This window comes from Acanthaster planci, linkage group LG02 (genome assembly GCF_054643075.1).
Source record: "Acanthaster planci isolate LZ-2023a linkage group LG02, COTS_SCS, whole genome shotgun sequence".
Taxonomy (NCBI): domain Eukaryota; kingdom Metazoa; phylum Echinodermata; class Asteroidea; order Valvatida; family Acanthasteridae; genus Acanthaster; species Acanthaster planci.
The window spans coordinates 16,900,243-16,922,814 of record NC_141778.1 but is presented as its reverse complement, the minus strand read 5'-3'; the positions used below and the strand labels follow the sequence as shown (position 1 = coordinate 16,922,814).

At 39.9% G+C, this 22,572-nt stretch overlaps 3 protein-coding genes across 18 annotated transcripts in view; 1 reads left to right on the top strand and 2 right to left on the bottom strand.

Annotated features, from left to right (window-relative positions):
- LOC110984407 (dachshund homolog 1-like) overlaps positions 1-4,672 on the top strand; it is a 72,556-nt gene extending 67,884 nt beyond the window's left edge. For all 13 annotated transcript variants that reach the window (XM_022244600.2, XM_022244606.2, XM_022244605.2 and 10 more), the window contains one exon: positions 141-4,672. Coding sequence is in view for 1 of the 13 variants with exons in the window: in XM_022244602.2 (XP_022100294.1) it covers positions 141-184 (44 nt within the window). In the remaining 12 variants the exon portion in view is untranslated. The remainder of the gene's footprint in view (positions 1-140) is intronic.
- A 184-nt stretch (positions 4,673-4,856) lies between these two features.
- Positions 4,857-18,921, bottom strand: tmem33 (transmembrane protein 33). Its single transcript, XM_022244684.2, has 8 exons — positions 18,771-18,921; positions 16,379-16,589; positions 13,514-13,608; positions 12,667-12,854; positions 11,156-11,223; positions 10,438-10,571; positions 9,874-9,957; positions 4,857-9,513 (listed from the first exon to the last, which is right to left on the bottom strand). The coding sequence occupies exons 2-8, from the start codon at positions 16,502-16,504 to the stop codon at positions 9,378-9,380; spliced, it is 831 nt and encodes a 276-aa protein (XP_022100376.1). The 5' UTR covers positions 16,505-16,589; positions 18,771-18,921; the 3' UTR covers positions 4,857-9,377.
- A 1,109-nt stretch (positions 18,922-20,030) lies between these two features.
- LOC110984415 (adhesion G protein-coupled receptor L4-like) overlaps positions 20,031-22,572 on the bottom strand; it is a 52,327-nt gene continuing 49,785 nt past the window's right edge. For all 4 annotated transcript variants that reach the window (XM_022244615.2, XM_087132676.1, XM_087132677.1 and 1 more), the window contains 2 exons: positions 22,162-22,330; positions 20,031-21,737 (listed from right to left, as the gene is read on the bottom strand). In XM_022244615.2, the coding sequence (XP_022100307.2) occupies positions 21,579-21,737; positions 22,162-22,330 (328 nt within the window). In that variant the 3' untranslated portion in view covers positions 20,031-21,578. The remainder of the gene's footprint in view (positions 21,738-22,161; positions 22,331-22,572) is intronic.

Below are 22,572 nucleotides of genomic sequence, written 5' to 3'. Positions count from 1 at the left end.
TGAATTGATTTAAGGACAGTTTTCCCAAACCTGTGTGTTTTGCTGTAGAAAGTGATTCAGTGATGAGATTCCCCAGCCAAAAAAAAAGTCAGTGGCATGGAATTGATTATGAAATAAATGATAACTTTGATTCCTTTCAGATGCTCATCTGTATTATAAGCACGCGGCAATGTTCTCCGCCTAACCAAGTAGTCTGGTCTCCATTGTGGATTTCCTCTCGTCTCATTAGTCTCTGGGGGAATCAGTCTGCTAGCTTTGGATAATTTAGCTCCAGTGTGCAATGCAAGTTGGTCTGGAACCCAGAGCCCAGGAGAGTCAACTTGGGAGGACATTACTTATGTATCCAAGTTGGTCTTTTGCATCTCATGTCGCATGTGTCAAAGTTAAATGGAAAGCCATTACTCAAGTAAGCTCAGAGTAAAGAAAAATCCCCTGGCCGTAGATGCAGAGACTATCAGTGTAAGCTTCAATTTGTGGATTTTAAATGTTTGTGTTTGGATATTTAGTGATGGGTCCCAATGAAGATTTGGAGTTTGTGCAAGTGTACAGAATTTAAAAAAAAAAGGAAACTACAATTTCCTCAGATGGGGACCTTTGCATGTCGGGCCATGTAGCCATCTAATTTTTTATTTATTCTAGTGGATGCCAAACTGCTCGTGAGGAAAGCAGCATTTTTAATGAAAGGAGTGTATAGTTTTCAGTTTTCATAATTTATAGTTGTGAGTGTAATGTGATTTATTTTATTAATACGTGGGACGCTTGTAAGTAAATGATGAATGACAATCAGAAGGAATAGGACCAGTCTTACATTACATACATTCCCAGTGGAGTCTAGCGGCATTTCAGGATGGATCCCTGACTTCAATGTGTTAAGCATCTTGTGTAAGTATTAATCAAAACTTATTGGTATTAAGACAGTGTAGATAGATCGTTGACGTCTAATAGTCCACATCCCAGTAATACATCACGATTTTTGTTAATTAATGTTTTTATTCTTAAACACTCAGGGTCTTTTAATGCTTTCTCCCCTTGTTTTTTATCTATGCACACATAGACACAAATAACGTAGGTATAAAATGTGGATGTGATAAAGTGGACCAAAAATAAAAACCAAGTTCTAAATAAGTTTACTTGCCAGCACTTACAGATTTCAAATAGAACATTTGTAGGGAAAAAGTAAATTGAATCCGGCATACCGGTATATGTACATGTACTTTAGAGAAAGACAGACGGTCAGAAGACATTTCATTGGGCGGTAGTTGGCAGTGTCTGGTCAAAACTTTGTTAACTGAAGATGTCTCCTGAAATCTGAGAAATTCCCACGAAGCTTCGGTATATGAAAAATGTAGTCACAATGAGCAATGCTACGTACGTCAGAGGATGCTGATTGCATAATGAAGTGTTTTTGCTCATTGTGCATGTCGTGGTAGATTGTAATTATTGCTGAAATTTGATGAAATTGTACTTTTTTGTGGGATATCGTAACAGTTAACAAGTGAAAGCACAAATGCACGTCAAGATGAACAGACACTAGCCTCTTTATGCCTTTGAAGTCTTACAGAGTGACCAACTGTTGGTGAAAATGAAAATCCAAGTCAAACCCCTCCCTTCAGAAAAAGAATGGCTTGATGGCAAACAGCCATGAAAATGCGAACTGCAGATTTGTGGTCTGAAATGGAGCCCATGAATCCTTTGAAGTATACACAAAAAATGGATGACGTTTAAAAAAAAACAAAAAAAACATCCAGGCTGCTGACTGGGATAAGTACATAGCCTGGTGTGACAATGGACAAAGTTATGTCCCCACTCCCTCTGCAGTCTGCCAAATGAAGCCTGTCTGCCAGACAGTTTTCGTAATTAGCAGACGTCAAGCCAGACTATTGGACAGTACACCAAGCCCCATCTTGAATTGCCATGTGTAGTTGCTGCAGGCTTCACTTCAACAGTTTCATTTGTATTTGTATTCATAAAGATTGCTTTTTATATCAAAATTGTATTGTGTACATTAGCGTCATAAAAGTGAAGCCAAATTGCAGCATTGTTGATTTAGTTGATCAGGAATCAAACATTAATTTAGGAATGTAACTTTTGATTCATTTGTAAAGCATGTTACCCTGTAACTTGATGCAACATTGAAACTGAAATGGGTCCAGTCTGACAAGAAATCTCTCGCACTTAATGTGGATGGAGTCTCTGGGAATTATCACAGTAAATGTTTGGGAATTCTGCATAGTTTCTATCTGGTTTCTACGATTGTGCAAAGTTAGGTTTCAAGAATTTTCACATTTGATCATGGAAATGATCCTGAATAGGCCATTGAATGTTACCATATCATGTTCTCTTGGATTTCCGACTAATCAACCTCAAATTTTCACACCGAACTTGGAAATTCCACATTTGAATTTTCTGTATTGTTGGAAAAATTCAGGAAGAGCCACGGCATACATGTAAATACCCATCTGTGTGCTTGGGTATCATATTTTCCACAACAGAGGAATTTCCTGAGGTGAGTGTGGAAAAGATACAGGAAAGGTCATGGGAATCCTTCACTTCCATTTTGGACGTGTCTTCGGTGCTGTTCACAATCAGATTTCTCTGATCAAATAGTGGAAATTTCTTGGGTCAGGATGATTCAAAGTAGACTTTGTGGTAATTATTCTGTCTGTCATGTTTTTATTTCAGAGTCATATACAGTAGTCACTGCCAATAATTTCAGTTCTTCTTGAAAAATGATGCTCTGAAGCTTGATTTCTTGTTGAATACATTTTTAGTGCAAACATGAAGTTTGTAGCATTATTGACTATTGAGATCAACTTGAACAAAATAATTTCCAGAAGTTAGAAACAATCCTTTACATTTGTCTGGTATATGCTTGCTTTTCAGGTTGGGTTGATAAAAGATTGTGGGTTTCTCTTTCTCACAATGGCGCATGTGTGCTAAATTTGTTTGGTTACCAGGGTAACATACACATGAATTAATAGAAATGAGTCTAGTGATGTCTTAATAATGTACATAATTTCCACTGGATACCACTTATTCTTTGATGAAATTTTGTGCCAAAATTATTACATAAAATCTCTGTGAATCTTTGATATGATGAAAGATGTTGGAAAACATCTGTTAAAAACATTTCCATGAAATTCTACAATAGTTCACTTTTCAAAAATAATGACGGCGTCAACCCACCTTGATACATTTGATACAAGATATGTGGCGAAGGAAGACCCTCCCTCTATTGTGTCCTCCTTATGTAGACGGAATCTTTGGAATTCCTTTCAGATTTTCGGGGGGGGGGGATAAAGTAGGTACAATAGCCTTACCTATAGCTTGTGCATCACATTGGGAGTCCCCCTTTGCCACATTACATGTATCATGCTGGGTACACCTTGATGAGTTGAGGTCATAGCGCCTCAGTTTTCAACGAAAGTTTTTGATGTTTACTTCTGTTGTGGCTATGCGGGTTTGATTTCTCTCCATAGGTTGTCTTGATGCAAGACCCTCTTTTCCTGGAAACAGTTGGTAATTGTTCAGGCAATAACCCCTGTTCCGGTTTTAATATTAATCTTTTGGTGATTGATCAAATTCTTGTCGAATTCTTGTCTTGTTGCATTTATCTTAATCTTCAATGTTTTCTCCAACATCTTGATGACTTATTCCTTAATATATATACAAGACATTGACATGTAAATACGGATAGCTAGATGGCTTACCGATGTACATAAAAAAGTCAGCAATGTAAGAAAAACTTTTTTAAAGGAACTTAATGCCAGATGTTGCATGAGTTCTGGTACATAAAAGTGTGGTGATCCCTAGTTTGATTTTTTCCCTCCAATCTTTTTCTTGTAAATTAAAAAAAATTGACAATTTGTATTTTTGAATGTCTTTCTTGTAGTTAGAAGCAGTGTGCATGGATCATTTCAGATTCTGTAGGTTTGAATGTGTGTGTGTGTTCTTGTAGGATCATTTCTAGTTGCAATCACTTGTAATATCAGTCTTTGATTTTCATTTTTGTTAGTTTTAAGACTTGTACAGAATTGATGTTTGAGTAATGAGGTCCCACCATTTTGTTAGTAACAGGTTAACCTGTCGTCATTTGAGCACCGTTTCTTAAAGAGAAGTGATAAGTTGCAATATGGATAAATTTGGCCCTGTGTAAGTTTTTTTTTAATTTAATTGTCATACAAACATGTCCTTCATGAATAAAAATTGAATCTATTACTGGTTCAATTCCAATTATAAAAACTGCTTGTGAAATCATTTTCAGAAAATTGCAAATCATGCCACTTTTTGTCATAAAAAAAGTCAATTTAAGAGCGACAGAAGTTTACATTATCAGGGTCAACTCTAAATTTTGCACGACACATTCAGATTTGCTGACAATGTATTTTCCTTTTCTCAAGTGGCCTTTTGCGTGGTTTTGATTTTAGCTCCAGTCAAGTAGTTGGAAAAAAAAACCAAGTTAGTAAGTTATTTACCTTAAACCTAGACATGTTTTAATGATGTTTGTCTGAATGGAGGCCAGTGGACCCCCCCTCACCTGTTTGGAACTGAGTACACATTATTTTACTGCCATTTTCAAACATTCTTCTTTCACTGTGTTTGGCATCAACTCGTGTAATTTATACATTCAACAAAGTGGTATTGCAATAAAATAAAAAACTTTGTATTTTGAGATTGTTGTTGGTCATCAGTTATTCACTTTTCTTCTTTTTTCCAAACTGCTGTACATTTTGTGAATCCTTGTAAACAAAATATGACCAGCTTCTCTGGTGGTTTTTTTTGGTTTCATCTTCCTCTCTACAATAGTTTTGAGAGCCTTCTGTTGAAACCAAATGAGACTGAAGTCGGGAGATGTGTTTGGCTTTTTTGCACGTTCTGTTATTTTGTTTTGCAAATTGCTGCCCCAACATCAAAAATATTCATTATAATCAACAAGAGAACAATAACTATTATCTTGATAAATATGGCAAATAACGCATGATACTCCTTGATAATTCTTAAACACCGCAATAACTGACTACACTTTTAGGCCAAATTAGGAACAGAAAAACCAGTCGAAATAAGACATGACAATTAACAAAACAATGGGTCCTAATGAACCTAAATCTAAAACATGTTTTAACCACTGCCGGGGATACCGGGTCCGGACATGTACATGAATGCTTTATATGCGTGGCCGGGTCTCTAAACTCGGGCAAAGGGAACAGGGCCTTGTAACAACAGACCGTACTCGGAACAAAAGACCAGGCTGCTGGGCATTACCAACTTTTTTTCACTCTCAAAAGTGGAGATAATCCAGCCTTATTTTGAAACAATATACCACGGTTTGGGGCATTTAGAGCAAGCAGATTACCACCAGGGACAAAAGCACTCTACCACCACAGTGATGAGCCACGCAGCACTGCTGCATGCTAATCTGGCCCCTACTGAAAAGATGTCAGCAGCACCGAGTGCACTGAGCCAGGTTCATGAACAAAAGAAAGATATATAACACCGCACAATCTGGGCTCTTTTTACAAGGCTGCAGGCCTGGCTGAAATACTTGGGCGTCAATAGATTTTGTCTGTCAGACTGGAGTGGAGCCAAGACAATTCTTCGTGTGCAGTAAATGAAGATAAGAATTTTTAAAGAAAAAATGATAAATATCCCACCCCAGCATCATCATCGATAACTGCCCCGGCAGGAAGTGGTTAAGGCTTGATCATTATTTGGCTCCACAATAACACACATGCACTGGTGGTGGAAAGGAGGAACCAGTGGCTTCCCCCCCCCCAACACGATTTGCAGGTCCTACAATGAAGTGAGGCTTAATGGATCAGCCTGTTAACCACTTTGCTCTGGTGGCATTTATCAATGTTGATGATGCTGAGGAAGGATAATTATCATTTTTTTCTGTTTTTAAAATTCTTTAAAAATTCCTATCTTCATTTACTGGACACTTACACCCACATGAAGGACTGCCTGGTTTCTACTCTAATCTGACAGACAATATCTATTGACGCTGGAGTATTTCAGCCAGGCCTGCAGCCTTGTAAAAAGAGCCCAGATTTTGCAGTGTTAGGTAATTTTCTTTTGTTCACGAAACTGGCACAGTGCGCTGCTGATTAGTGTGCAGCGGTACTGTGTGGCTCATTTCTGCGGTGGTGGAGCACTTTTGTCCCCGGTGGTAATCTGCTCACACTAAATCTCCCAAATTGTGGTATACTGCTTCAAACAAGGCTGGATTATGTCCACTTTTGAGAGTGCAAAATGTTGGTGATGGCCAGCAGCCTGGTTGTTTGTTCCGAGTACGGTCTTTTGTCACAAGGCCCAGGTCCCTTTGTCTGATTTGGGAGACCCCGGCCACACGTATAAAGAATACGTGTCAGGTACCGGAAACCCCAGGGGCAAGTGGTTAATAGCCGATTCCTGATGATCTCACAACTGGCCCCCTGCTTTGAAAATCATTTCGCCGCCATTGCACAGATGCACCTGTGTCTACACGTACACATGTTGATATTTAAACTTTTCCAATTGCTTTATTGAGGGCGCCGTTTACATGTAGCTTATTACAATGTAATTGGAACTAGTTTTAATAAGAATATACACAGCTAGGCCGAGTTCGGGCGGCTTGTTCTCGCATGTTCGCGAACAGCTCGATTTGTTGTTCGTGGGTCGGCCGCTCGAACGCCGGGAACAAACAACTGGTTATCGCTGGTAGTTAGTGACAAGCAACATGCAACATGGCGGCGTCCATGTATGCTAAGTTATTTGAGAGTTAATGTTTGGATGGGCTGAATTCTTTTGTCTGTGTTACGGAAAATAATTAATGTTAATTTTGCAAAACTTCCCATTGTCTTTGGCTTTGGAAGCCATCTCTCTACTTTTTGCAGCTGTTCAAAAATCAAAATCTCCCGAGTTTTTCCGTGTGTTCCTGTAAAACCCTGACGAGGAGGTGGTGTGTGATCCTGTTCCGAGAACAGTGTTCTTGAGTCCCGTTCCCGCTGTTTGAGCGCGAGAACAAGAAACCCGTGTCAAGAACAGGCAGCCCGAACTCGACCCTGGTGACAAGTCAACTTTACTGCAGTGCTGCCATGAACAGGAGTATCTAAAACCATTTCAGTAAAGTTCATTATAAACAATCCAGTCATTCTGGGGATGTTAAATTGCTGTATACACTATATATGCACATCCCCACGCCTTAAAATGTATTGTTTCCACACAGTTTTCTAATGCTTTCTGGGAATAAAATTGGGAACTTTGAAGTCAACAAATTTATGGACAGTCCATGAATTACAAATGCTTATCTTCATCTGCTTCAGTGCGCAAGTGCTAAAAAAGTAGTAATGATCGTGAAAAAGATTTCAAGAGGGTTTATTTAGTGTATACTTATCTACATTCTACAAACTACGGAAAGAAATACAGTAGATCTATATTTGCAAATGCTTTTAATCCAAGTGATATTGCAATCAGAATGTGCGTCACAACGAATGGGTGAAGAAAATACCTGCCCTGGCAAAAGAATTTTCTTTCTGCTTACCAATCTGCCCTACTTTGACCGAGTGACCCTTAAGTATTGGAAAATGAGACATTGAAAATGCAGAGAGGAAAAAACAGTGTCCAGTGTCATTTGAACATGGTGCAAAGAGATAATAAACAGACTTATTTATGGAAACCACTAGTGCCTCTTTAAAGTGGTATTCATTTCATTTGAAACCAATGCAACCCAACCTCTCGTGGCAATTATTTTCAACCAGTTAACACCTGAACACTGACAAATTCAGGATAAGTCAGACTCTTACCTCACTACCTTTGTCATGTGCCATGTGGTAGGAGGCAGAACCATACTTTTTGTGTTTTCCTCTTTTTTGGACCTTAGCGTGACGGGCTTCCAGCCAGGATGCCAATCAATGTATACGGTTCGTGATTAGTTCCGAACTGCTTTTTTACTCAGCATGTAAATTGGCTGAGCAATATTTGCTGTCACTACACCAGTTGCTCCATCTTGTTCTTGAGCAAGATGTTGGACAACAATTTTAATCCATCCATGAAGAACAAAAAAGTGCCAGAAAAATCAGACTGTAAATAGGTGTGTTTAGTCAAATGATTGCCCTATATCAATATTCAATGGATAGCTATATGGCAAATGATTAACATGTTGGAAGGCATCCTGACCAAGCTATAACCCACCGACCCCAACCAAGGAAGAATAAAAAAAATGATTCTGCACCAGCCCGAAAAAAAGTAAATTTAGTAGTTAAACACTGACTCAAAGCCCACTGTCATGAACAGAAAGTTATGGCAGTTTTGGGAAATTTAAAGTTGTAAGCTTTGCGATTCCCCTGCAAAAGTTCAGAAAGAAGCAATTTTTCAAGCGACTCCTGTTTGGTTCGGAGTTGGCGACAGGAACAATTGCCTTGGAAATACACTGCACGTTGCATGTGAATCTACCGGTAGAACGATGGCGTTGGTCCAAAGTTTGGGTAATCTTGGAAAAGTGTGACAGCTATTTGCTTTTTTTCAACAGATATTACAGAGAGAAATGGTAATTTCCTTTAACTGACATATTTGTTCACAGTACAAGCAGCTACATTTTGTTTCCCAATTTTTAAGTTTGTGGTAAGGTAACGGTGTGGCTTGTGACAGTTAACACAGTGCCATTTGTAGCCAATGTTGTAGTCAAGTCCTTTCTGAAGTCCCTTCACAAGACAAGTCATAAATGACTTGAGTAAGGAATGACAAAGAAATGCTTTTGTCACAGATTATTTGAATAGCTTCTGGCTTGTAACGTGGCTTAACCACTTGTTGCTGGGTGGATTTTTCTTGAGCAAGACAAGATGCCGGGTCCTTTTCAAGATTTTCCATTTTCAAAATTCTTCAAAAATTCATCATTTCATTTAATGGCCGTTCATACCAAAATGAAGGACTCTTTGGGCACTACTCTAAAGCTGACAGTTAACCTTAATTGACTTTTGAATATTTCAGCCAGGCTTGCAGCCTTGAAAAAAGAGCCCAGATTGTGCGGTGTTACGTACGATTTTGTTCCCGAAACCGGCACAGTGCACTGCTGACCTCTTTTTAATAGGGACCAGATTAGTGTGCAGCAGTGCTGTGTGGCTCATCGCTGCGGTGGTGGAGAGCTTTTGTCCGCGGCGGTAATCTGCTCGCTCTAAATGCCTCAAATCATGGTACACTGTTTCAAAACAAGGCTGAATTATTTCCACTATTGAGAGCAAAAAAATAAAGCCTATGTACTCGAAAACGGGTCGCCCGGCAGGGAGTGGTTAAGATGAGATGATTTTGTGATTGACTTGTGATGGACTTGCAGGGACTTGTGATGGACTTGACTTGTAGCCACCTCACCTTTATTCAAAAGCATTACTTGAGCATGAATAGGTTTACTGACTTTGTATTGGAGGAGCAAATCGTGAGATCATCATAATGCATTTTGTCAGAAAATTGCGGAGGAATGGAGGTGTGTTAGGCTTGTTGCAATAGTTCTCGGTCACGACGCGTAGCTCATGGAATATTTGCCTATGACACAATGAAAACCGAGAGGAAATCATATAATCTTATCCACACTTGGAAATAATTTTGACGGTATTCACTTATAAAGATATGCTTCTGTTCCCCTTGGATTGTAGAAAATAGAAATTTTCTACAATCTTTTTGACCGTCTTCACTAATAAAGATATGCTTCTGTTCCTCTGGATTGTAGGAAATAGAAATTTTCTACAATCTGAGTATTAACAAATAGAAACCTGTGAGAACTTACTACTTAAACTGTTTAAACATCAAACTGTTTTCAGAAACAAGCTTTAGGCGTTGAATTTGCCCAGTTGCATCTTGAATGGCATTCAACCCTGGCTTAATTTGGTAGAATTCAAAACTTACTTGCAATATGGGTTCCTCCGTGATGCATAGCGGAACGTCAAGAATCTAAAGTACATGAAGGGGACCAGGAAACTCACCCGCCCCCTGAGGAAGGAATCATGAACAAAAACAGCCTGTCAGGGGTTAAAGGTTCCTTGGCCGACTGCTTACATTCTGGTTGGCATTCAAAATTCATTGCAGTTTGCTTTTAAGGAGTACTGCCCAAACACAAGATAGCCTCCTGAAATGTGGGCTACAGAGAGCAAAGATGAATGAAAGAAGTCAGGGTGATGTTAAGCATCATCTGACAAATTAGAGGATGCTATGGCAAATCTCCGACATTATTTTTCCTTTTTGAGGCTACTTAGCAACGACTGTGTATTAGAGAGTGAAAGTGATTGGCTGTGATGGAAAAATGATGGTGGGGAAAAAAACACCTTGGTAACTGGTGGGTAACTGAATTGGGGAAGATTTAAGTTACACTTTCATGAGAGAGACTGGAGAGAAATTTTTGAACACTTTCAGAATTTGCGGCATACGCTGAAAAATCCAGATGACTTCGTCACAGCAGTACAGTGTACTTACGTAAAGACCATGAATATAAGGCAGGGCATCAGAATAACCTCATCCAGGGCAATGAAGCGTAGTATCTGGCTTTGGTTGGTGATCAGCTTGTCTACCAGCTTACGGACCAGATACAGTGAACTGGGACCCAGCAACTGATAAAATAAACAAGGACCACATGTTTTAATTACATGGACCAGTGCTAGCACGGGAAAAAAGAAAATTCGTTTGAAATTCTGATTTAAATTTCATAAAATGCTGTTTCAACTGTTCAAACCACTTCCGAAGAGAAAAACCAAAGTGCATGCATGCATCATTCAGTATCCACTGAAAAAGAGAAAAGGAACCTTTCCTTTCAGTGCTGTAGTAAACAGAATTCACACAGGACACACCTACAAAGGCAGGATACCAGACTTGAAATCCATACAATTTGTACAGAACTCATCATTCATCCATCATTTCAAATGTCTCACTCCAATTCAAGCTTTGAATTACGCTTCATTCCGATAAAATGCAACAGAATACACAGGGAACTCCAAGGCAGGAAAATTAGCACCACTCAAAAGAAGCACCACTCCAAACCACTTTGTAATAAGTGCTTTCAATGAGGCCCTCCAAGACTGCTGTGCCTACTATGTGCGCAGGTGAAAGCATTTTGAAATTTGATTCTCTTCAGATATTCAGGACTTGGACTCGCCTTCAAGACAATACATTTTTCCTCAAAAAATGGTAAACTTACATTGAGAAGTTTCTTGGTGAAGCTGGATGCATGCAATAGTGCAAACAGGAAGGGCGGAGTCAATGCCACTGTGATGGGCGCATTTAAGGAAAACATGCGTGTATGCCAGTGTTGGGTCACTCTAGCATTTCTGGAGTTAATTCTGATTCCATCCCAGAATTCTGATTCCCCATTTTGACTGGCACAAACTACAGGAAGGTTATGTCCACGTACACAATGGCTCACTAGAATTCATCAAGACACTTGATGCATCTTTTGTTCAACAAGATCATCAGCTTTGTTGTAAATCATCCTGATATGAGGACCAGCAGCGGACGCAGCGGGAGGGTCCCCCGGGCCGGGATGGGCGGCCGGGGCCCCCGTTGTACTGTGGGCCGGGTGTGCCCCGGCCTTGCCGCAGGAGCGGGCGCAGGCATAGGACGGCCTTCCGGAATTGACGGTGGAGTGAACGAGCGCTTTTTCACCGACACTTAAGCCAGGCCTATGTAGTGATGACATTTCCTACGGAGCTTCGAGTACATTGTGCCCACCCAGCTTCCATATGGTAGCACACATGTAAACAAGGTGTGACGTCATTAATAAACTGGCGTATTTGAGGATTATGATATTGGGCCCCATAGGCAGATGGGGGGGTCCAGGGGGTCTGGACCCCCTTTCATACGAGGACCCTTTTTTAAAACTCAGGATCAAGAGTGAAAACAGCACTTTGTTGATGTTTTCTGATGTGTTTGGATGGGGGACCTGAAATGAAACCGCATGTGCTTGGAAATTTTGGCTTATACTTTGATTCTCACGCTGTGGGGGGGGGGACATGTGGCCAAGTGGTTAGGGTCTGTGGCAGTGTAGGGTGAGCTACTATTGGCACTCTCCATGGAAATATATGAATATGCAGTGCAGTTGTTGCATACATGAATATCCATCCAGAATCAGGTTGATCAAGTTGTTAGGCAGGCACAGTGGGGTCATGGGTCGGCGTGCGCCAAAACCCAGTACTGAACAGCCCATGACCACGTATCGTACCGTATGGGCAGAATTAGTGTGGCACTTATAACAAAAGACCATGCTCAGCACAAAAGACTGAGCTGCTGGGCATTACCGACATTTTTTCGCTCTCAATAGTGGAGATAATCCAGCCTTGTTTTGAAACAAATACACACTGTATGTGCCCTTGGTTGGACCCCCCGTTTTGAAAATACCTGGACCCTAAAGTAGGACAGAGAAAGGGCAAAAATTCTACATGTTCATGCCAATAATCCCAGTTAAAATATCAATTTTCTATGTGTGTACAATGCACCCAACGGAAGGCATCTAATGTGGTTGCTGATTGTCTCCACGGCAGTCCCATTGCCATCTTCAGGCACGGGGGACCACAGTATCACCTAGGAAGGACTCACATCACAAGAACAAAACACAAAGATAAAGCGGTGTATGTAGCCTTGGGGGGACGGGGGCAGCTGCTTTCCGGGGTAGGGGGCCCTGCTCGGAGGGGTTGACTACACAACAAAGGATACATGTGATGGGATGGCTGTTGACAAAGATGAGGGAGAAGAAGAGATTGTGACAGCTGTCTTCCAGGAGGAGCAGCGACAGGTAGACCCTGGTGAACTGGAATGCTGGTAGACGCTGGTGGAGCCGTAGTGCGCTGGTCAGACCGTTACAGATGATGGCCCGCTGGTAGAATCCCAGGGCCGACTGGGGGCTGGATATCAAAGAATACAATTCAATGGGGCAGCTTATTCCGAAACCATTTTTTGTAAGACTTAAATGAAAAAAATCATACTTGGCTCAACTTGTATCCTGGGTAAGGTAGCAAGGGATAATACAAAAATGCTGAGGCTGTGACAAACTATAGCTCGCACTGTACTATAGTGCAATAAACCAAGAACCCCATTCTACAGAACACTACAGCTATCTGGTTCAAGTCCAAGATGGTCTGAAAGGGTACAGCTTTGTCTATCGTCCACATGCGTTAATTCATCTGCAACTGGCAAAGGCCCAGAGCTACAGCTCCAGACACAAGGTTCAGATGTATGCTGGAAAATGAATAAATGTACATATTATTTATGCATCCTACTCAAATACACGTAGTACGGTGTTTCCAGAAATTAGGGTCCATTTTTTGTGTGTCCCTGTCATATGATTTTGTAAGTTCAGAACACATTTTCTAATTTCCAAGAGTGATGAATTAATGCAAATTACCAACCGAACAAATACTAACAGTTTGAAATCAACCCTAGTGATATTTACATGTCAAATAACAAAGGTCAAATGTAACAGGGACGTGAAAATGTCACATGTTTGGACCCCTAATTTCTGGAATCACCCAATAGAATTGAGTTAACTGGAAGGAGTTCTCACCCATAGATTGGTATAAGATAGAACAGGCTACAGAATACTGTGACGATCCGAGACATCCATAGGCAAAAGTCTAGCTTGTTATTGGCAAGATAATTCTGTGGATATCAAAAATACAAATACACATAAATACAGTTACTTAATCACAGTGCATTAGTCAAAACCTCTTAAGACCATCACAAGGCCACCACAAGACCACCACAAGCCCTCCAGTCTGAATTCAAGTCACAAGCTATTTAAATGAACTGCTGCAAAAGCAATTCTTGGTGATTGTTCATCCTAGCTGACTGGCCTTGTGACTGGTCTTATGAGGGTCACACTGCTAAACTGAAAGCTAACATGATGACTACACTATTCAATGATGTTATGCCGAGAGACTTCCACTGAATTTAAAATATGAGCACTTGTTCCATATTATTGGTTGCAAGATTTCGTTTCCATGCAGCAAATGCAGTTACAATATGACAAAAACTATATATAAAAAAAGTCATAATAATATGCTTCTAATTTTACGTACAACTGTAAGTTACATTTTGACAAACTTTACAACAGGCTTCAAAAGGTAAGAACGTGTAACACATAAAACTGCTACATGTATATATCATACAGGTTTGCGGTCCCCATTACCGCTGGGCAATTATTTTGATTAATTGTGATTAGTTCCTCCTACTCATGTCACTTCTCGTGGATTTGCAACTACTGTAATTAATCGCGCCAGCACGATTACATGTAGTTACCGTAGAATTATAAGTACCGGTTAAGTTACACACACTACCTCACTGTACATGATCATGATCTAGGGCACACCTGCTTTATTTCGGCAGTCTCCATTGACAGGTTTGTGGTCGACTGGGCCGTCAGTTCAGTTCAACGAACTTTAGCCTTTCCTACTATCAACCTCAGTCCAAAATTGTAGCAAGAGTTACCAACTGCAAGTATCTAAGGCTTCTGTGTCATGTTGAAAGGAAGTAAACTACTCATAGTTCATGGGTTCATAAATTCATTCTGCACAATCTGGATGTTTCAAATTACGCACAGATCTATTTTTTGATGCTAGTTATTTTGTGTCTTGGAGTTTTGAACTTTGTGACTGAAACAAATAAATGTAGAACAGCCTTACTGCCCCATCTACAAAAATTTGGAAGTTTCTCTGTTTCATAATTTTTTTCCACACTTAGTGAAGGGTTTGTAGAATAATTAACTTGGTGAGTTCGATGAGTAATGCCTGAACCGTCATACATGTACTTCATGTTCAATGAAGGAAACAATTTTTCTCTGTGTGAAATTCTGATTTCGAGTCTTGTTTACCTTATTTTGTATAATTTAGAGTTATTGCTTCATTCTATCCACCATAACGTGACTGAACTTAAAACACTTGTGAAAAAACACCACATTTTACACAAATGAGAATTTCCCAAGGTAATCACTTACTGCACTGGAAAACCTCAAAAGTTCAGACAGAATGCCCTTTGAGACAGACAGGCACTGAAACCCAACCATGTGGCCGCCCTGTGTAGCCCCAATCTTAGAAAGTGTGCCAGATACCCGCCCAGTTCAGCCAGTGCCAAAATGACGCCACGAGACTGTGGCTGCACTCACTGGCTATTATCCGTCAGTCAGTTAGTGATAAATTATCCATATTGCCTCACATGCTAAAACAATGAATGAAGGCTGAACAACAATGTCTGTGGGCTATACCACTAAGAAGGTTTAGGGAGGTTATTTAGAACTTCATAATGTGAGAATTTGGAATAAAAGTAACTGAGTAATCAGAATTTTCCCCACGTTTAAAGGTAAGAATGATTCTATTCAAACAGTTTCAGACAAGCTAGCAGCTTTTTTATTTTAAAAGTGAAGGAATCTGCAATCTGTATTAAAGCCTCCACAACAAATATTTATTAAAATTGTCCTATACACATTCAAAATGGAATCGGTGGCCAGGCTTCCTGCTTTTTGGCAGACTATGTAGTTTTCCAATACTCGACTGCTACTGTTTTTTTCTTTACCTGACTTTGAAGTTGTTAACACGATAGTAAGTCTGACAGTGCCACAAAATATCAAGTTAGATGCAAAAGAGCCAAACATTACAGTACTTCAAATTAATTAAAATGCTTTAGGCCTACAATCAGGGATTTGTTTTATAGACGAAGCCTCAGACAGAGATGAAGTTGAAAAATGGCCCTTAGTCACATGTAGTTGTTGTATGTACTCGGATCCAACTGGAGCTCAAGCCGCAACCGTTCCAGCATAACCCGTATGTAATCGTGATAATTTTATAGCACATATAGAGAATACTGCCACTGGCTTTCCAGATTTCAGAATTAAGGAAGAAACATAAAAGCAGAACAAAGAAAAACAAACTTGCCTTGGCACTTGCTGCTGCATAGTGTGCATTATACTTGTGCAGAATTTCTGCAATGAAACTGATGAAAGCACCATCTTCATGTGTTGACACCACGTCTCGGAATTCTTGCCACTGCTTGTGATTAATCGATTAACCCTAACCTTCCCTAACCACACAGAATTGAACACCAGTAAAGTGTGTGAATTTGTGGCACAGGGTACTGTACCCCTTAACTGCTTGTGCTTTAACATGGGTTCAGGCATACCCAAAATAAACAGAGTCCAACAGTTTTTGTGCAGAGTTTACCATATGGTGCAGGAATTTGTGTGAGTGGGTATGGTTCCTAGTAAATCACTCTGGGAGTTAGTGTTAATTGCGATTAGTTCGTGTGTGGTTAATCGATTAGCAAAATTCACTAATTGCCCAGTGGTAGTCCCCATTGTGTTTATTAAAGTATTTATTGCACTTTATATATGGGGGAAATACATGTAGATTTATTCGTTCACATGTAAAGCAATGCTTACAGTCACTGCAGCGAAACCTCCACCTGGACTGCCATTCCCCGACTGGTTGCTGCTGCTGGTCCCTGACTGACTAGTATCCTGACTCCCCTGTGGTTCATTGTCTGTGACATCTTCAATAACTGGCATGGTGCTGAACAGTTCTTGGCTTCACAATTCGGCTTGCTGTTAATAAAGTCAAATCTGCGACTGTGTCTCAACTCTGATAAAGAAACTGATAAAAAAATACACCTGTTGGAAAACGTGTCACCACAGTAAAACGGCTTTACATGTAATTCCGGTTGCTGAATTATACTATATTTGGCTGGTGTCAGCTACATTTATTGTAACTAAATGATAGTTTACCAGATAAACGTGCAATGACACTTTGGGAGAATAGAAATTTTTATTGTGACAAATCTTAGTCTGCTTCTCAGTCAACATTGTTGCTGTGACTTTATATGCATGAGACCGGAATCAGACCATTTGCTAATAACTTTTCAAATTTGTACAGCATTTCCTCTCTTCTTTCTTTGATAGGTACATCAAAGGGAAGACATTCACAACTGTAACAATGACGTCAAGTTGGCTCACTTCTTTTTTTGTTACCGTTGCCATGGCAACTCGTCTAATCTTCAATTTGGTTATATAGGTAATAAAAGATTCATTTAAATTCATAGCATGTATTGTACATGACAAGAAAACATCCATATTTGTTAATTGAAAAGTACACAAATGTTGTGTTCCAGCGAGAAGTTATATTCAATTAATTGTATTTTCAACTGTCTACTGTTGACATGGTAGACAACTTGGTAAACAAATTCAAAGAAACATATTTCTAAATTGGCAGGTGCTGCAGAGCTTCTTTTTTTTCATTTCTTGTGACAAAGTGTGGTGGCCTCACTCTCTATAAAGTCATTGTAATTTGCTCTGATAACTAAAGCAAACTGAAGTTAACATTGGAGCAGAATATTTGGTGACAGTACAGTAAGTGCACAAGGTCCGCCACCATCCCCCCCCAAAAAAATAATGTGAAGTGAAAATATATTGCTTTCAACATGACAATTTCTAACATTTTGATATACAAGAAACAAACAGAAGGTTGGGCTTACATGGAGGAAATCAATCTCAGCCCCCACAAAATCAATTTGTGAATTACACCTGTGGGGTTCACAAGTACATGTAGCCGAACTGTTGCTCAAAAAAAATCCCCCAACCACACTTTATTTGTGTTTGTATGTACAATTTTTAAATTAGAATTAAGAGGAACAAAGTCAGAAGAGTCACCAAATATAACAATACATGTATTTGCTACTTCTTTTGAAAAACTGTAAAAACACAGTACTTAGTGATAACTACGAACTCATGACACCATAGACAAAATCACCAAAAGTAGTGCGTATCTGCCTCTCTACGTACAGTGGCATGTGTGAGGCTATCGGGCGCGACCGTCATGTTGACCGGCTGCCACGCACTCATGCCCGGCGGTGGCCATTCAGAAAATCATGGTGCACTTCATTGCTCGGCGGTCAAATGTGCTCACACTCACAATCTAAACCTCAATCTTTCTGAGGAGTTTCTGACACAAATTGTTCAACAATGATTGCCAGTTTCTTGTAGATGTACTGGAAAGCCCGTAAAATATCACTTGAAACAATACCCATTTTTAGTGGATCAAAACTCCCAGAAAACTTCACGTTTTTGTGGAACTCTTGATGACGAGTTCTGGCAGTTTAAACCCTATCCACAAATGATGAAAATAGTATGGTCCCTGGGGCTAGCAATCAAGGTTACTGCATCATACAGGGAGTCAGGTGACTATGTTTGTGTACACAAAAACGATCCATGCGCACAAAGCGTGCAGAGTAACCCATTTCGGTCCTGACAGTCTGGTGAATGAGCCATACATGCGAAATGGGATTCATAGGTGTTTTCACTGAGTCTCCACGTTTAGGATGGACCATTGTGGGGCCAAGGATATGGATGTAGTAGACTGGCCCCGCAGTCTGGGGCCAGCTAGACAGAATCCAAACAAAAGTTATAGGGGCCTAGGTCAAGTCCCCCGAACACACAGCATACTGGAGTGGGAAATACTGCTTACTGGGAAATAAACAACATCTACAACCACTGCAGCGTCCACTGGAGGTCTTTGACTTTGTAATGGTCTGCAGCTTGAAGAGAAAAACTGACCAAATAACGACAGTCATTGTTGTAAAGCGCCCTCGCTGCTCGGTTTGCTAATCATTTAGCCTAGGCATGCTAGGGCCTACGTGAAATTTCGAAGACGTTTGATATCTCTCCTGCTCCTTTCATGTAAAGCAGAAGACCAGTTTACCCGGTTGATGTCGTAAAACTCATACCCTTCTTTTCAACTCAATTCAAATCAATAAGCAACAGCTTGGGTCACGACTCTTACCGTCAGCCTCTGTCACGGTACGGTCTTGTCCGTCGATGGAAATCGACCAAAACCAACGAAATATTGCATTAATGTCGGGCGTCCAGACGAACAATCGACTAACCATAGGAAGGATCTTTGATTATCACTAAAGAGCCACACTACGATGTAGCGCCCTCTTAACCTCTTCTGGGTGCAGACCACTAATTCAAGTGAGAATTTCTGACCAGCTCATTAGCATTAAAAGTGCCCCCCCCACAGTATCTTTTGAAAAAGCAGATTGTTTGGCCCCCAAAACGGTGAGATTGTGTAAATCGTTGCCAGGATCAACTTCCTGGGTCTTTGAGCTTTCACATGAGGGCAGAAGGGCTGAAAACTACGGTTGAAAAATGGTCCTAAGTGCCCGAGAAAGTTGAGGGTTGCCACTTGAAAAATGGCTGCAATCAGACTTCGGAAAAATCACTTTTTGGGGGGTGATTTTGTTTTGTGGGACTAATTAAAAATGTAATTGGTTAACCCACAAAAAATTGAAAAGAAATTGAAAGATAAGTGACCAGACAAGAATTTCATTTGTGTTTCAGAAATCTCAGGGATGTCGGCGTGCATGCTATTGGGCCCTGAACGGTGCTGATTTTACACTGTTTTCAATGGGGCTTGAATTAGTGGACTGGACCCTTCTGGCCAAACTAGGGATATTTAGGGGCGGAGTAACATAGAGAGATGGAGGGGGCTGGGCAAACGGGATGTTATAAGCATATACCCATGCAGTGGCGTAGCTAGGATTTTACGGGGGGGAGGGGGCACCAGTATCTTATGGGGGGCACCAGCTTTCAGTGGTGTGGGTTTTTTGAGGCAAGCTTTTGTTAGCCTTGTTCGGGGGGGGGGGCACCTGGAGGGGGCACTGGAAATTTGTGTGTGGATGTGTGTGTGGGGGGGGGAATACAAGTGAAAAACTTTTTTTGGCAAAAGGTTGAAAACAACAAAACAGCAACTTGACCACTTTAAGATAATTGAAATGCTACAAAGTACAGTTTTAAGTTGATACTGCAGACCAGGAGTCAAACATTTGACTTGCATATATTGAGGATAAGAATAAAAAGCCCCACTCTAATGCTGATGACATCTGCTTTCTATAAATCTAACATTTTCAAAATGCTTTGCATCATGCCTGACCACAGACATCACCAGAGAGGGGATAGTTCTCTTTCCAAAGGTGGGGGGGGAACACTCTTAGGCAGCAAACCCACAATTAACAATAGAAAGCTAGGGGTCGATTCCGAGTTACTTTCATACAATTTGGTGATTTTCATCTGCTTTTCTCTTGTTTTCTTCATTCCTTTTATTTTTTCTGCCTATTTTATTTTTTTCAACTTTTAAGTGGGGATGCAAAGCACTCCAAGTTAGTCTCCTCCCATTACACCCATGTGCCTGATTTACTGGATTTCCTTTTACAACTAAACAATATTGCAATGTACACACACACACAAAAGGGCTTACAAAGTCCAAGAAAGCACAAAGAAGGACAGAAATATCCACACGGTGATTGACGCATCATATATTTAAGGAATAAGTGAGTTAAAATTTGTTATTAAAAAATTATCTTAATAATGATGAATTAGTGTGCGGGCAGGTGTGTTGTTAAGAAAAACTAGTGCACAAAGTGCAGATACAAGTACTCAATTCCAATACTCATTTAACTAGCTCAGATACACACATTCAGTGTTACATACAACCCTAACCTACTTTCAGAACTGGTTTTTAGAACTGAATTCCTTTAAATTGTCAGGATTATTCACTAAATTGTACGTGTAACAACTAGTATTTGGTACCACAGTATAGCCAATATGTGCAGAAACTAAAACATGCCTTTTCAAGGCAACAACAACAATCAAAGGGAGCGGCACTAATTACTTGCAGAGACTTGTACAAAATATCACATAATTTTCAACTGTCTTTGATGAACATGGATACATGTCAAACCTATTTTTGTTGACACGCTAAACAAGTTTCAACTGGCTACATTCCCACAAACCTGTCTCTTCTTTGCATATGATCTGAATGCCACAACCAACACATTTCCACTTCAAATTTGCTACAAGATTTTATATGATTTTCCACATTTCCACGGTACATGTGATAACAGGTGTTGTGCAAGGTGGGGTGAAAAAAAGTGCAGTTATATTCTATTAAAGCAATTCTACTTCAATGCTCCATTAAGGCACCATCATAAGATAACTATTGAAGTTGAATACACATTAAAACATTAGTAGTGTTACAAAACAATGTCTTCCTTTCAATGTTAGTTCATGAAATGTATTTAAAAGGTCCATACAATGCAATTGTTTCTACTATTATGCTTGAAAACACACCTGTGTTTTTCACTCAACCTTATTTTGAACTTTTATTTTGCCTTTTTCAGCACGTACATTTTTGAGGGTTTTGGCAAATGCCAACATGAAACATACCCTTCCCATGATCTGTTCTTAATGTGCAAATGTTGGGTTCACAATGTGAACAAAAATACAATGTAATGAAATTAAATATTGCTAATTTCCTGAATGACATCACAGGAACAGTGCCCTCAGATGTCTGGAAAAGTACAAACAATTTTGAATGTCTAAATTTAACAGGTGCAATTTCCAATAGTTTTCATTCATTTGAAGCAAAGCATAAAGTTGCACAAAAAGTGTATTTAAGAAAACTTCACTGCATGGCCACCTTGACATGCAAAGAGATCACATATTATTCTACTCCAAACTTTTTCTAGAAGTATCAAGTTTATAGCAGGTAAATGATGAACACTCTCTGTTCCTTTCATAGAGAGACACTTTAATCATGTACGTCCTCCACAGTTGGGAAAAATGATTCCATTGTTTTCCCGCTGCTCTTGTTTGTACTCATAGTTGACCGGTTGGATTCCTTAAGTGGTACCACTTTGGAGGAATGGACGTCCCAGTTTGCCTTGCGGCGTTTGAAAACCTCTTGGACCTGAGTGATTGCAACGGTAACATGACTCGTATTTCCTAAAGTTCCAAATTGTGCAGTGACAATGGACAAACTATTTGAAACCTTTGTGCAAGTGTGTGAGCGAAGTTTTAAATGGGCTGTCAATCAGCACTTATTATGAAATGATATTGGCCACAAGAAAAACTAAAACATGTATTCAGAATATTTAAAACCGGTTTTGGTGTATTTACATACACTCAAAATCCCCCTATTTTTTTTATTCGTACACTTGCCAATGATCGTATAACTGTGATTTGTAGTCCTCAAAATAAGTCTTATTAAGACTTTGCAAAACTGATTTTATCCTATAAATGGCATTTCAAGGCAGCCGTATAAAACAACAAATAACTCAAGTTTGAGACTTGATAATTCGAACAGTTATCAAGGTAACATGCACACAACCTACCTCCGAGTTTAAAACGCAGTAGAACAGGAAAAGAAACAACCCCTGAAGTGAGTTGAGAATTGTGAAGAGATACAGGAATACTGTAAGGTCTGAAGAGAGGCTCAACATGCCAAATACCCAAGTCAGCCCCAGCACTGGCTGCAGCATCAAGGTAGCTTTGGCTACTTGTCTGGGGATGAGAATAAAATGTGTGTGTGTGTAAGATTATAAAATGATAACACAGAGAAAATGCGCCAACAGAAGAATATCAGATATTGCTGTGGTATAGTAACAATGCTCCACGGCCAATTTTCAGTTGGTATTCATTAGGTCACGAAAATGCTGCATCACAAGAGCATCAAATACTGCGGCGGTATTAACAACGGTGGAACAGGCCTAGGCCTCGATCTGGACCAAGAGATTGAGGGGGCA

What these genes read in the sequence shown, in the direction of transcription:
- tmem33 (XM_022244684.2), bottom strand. Translation starts at nt 16,504, where the DNA reads ATGCCAGTTATTGAAGATGTCACAGACAATGAACCACAGGGGAGTCAG. An exon ending in GAGGTTTCGCTGCAGTGACT is followed by an intron (nt 13,609 to 16,378) that starts GTAAGCATTGCT and finishes TGATATCCACAG; the next exon opens with AATTATCTTGCCAATAACAA. An exon ending in TCACCAAGAAACTTCTCAAT is followed by an intron (nt 10,572 to 11,155) that starts GTAAGTTTACCA and finishes TTATTTTATCAG; the next exon opens with TTGCTGGGTCCCAGTTCACT.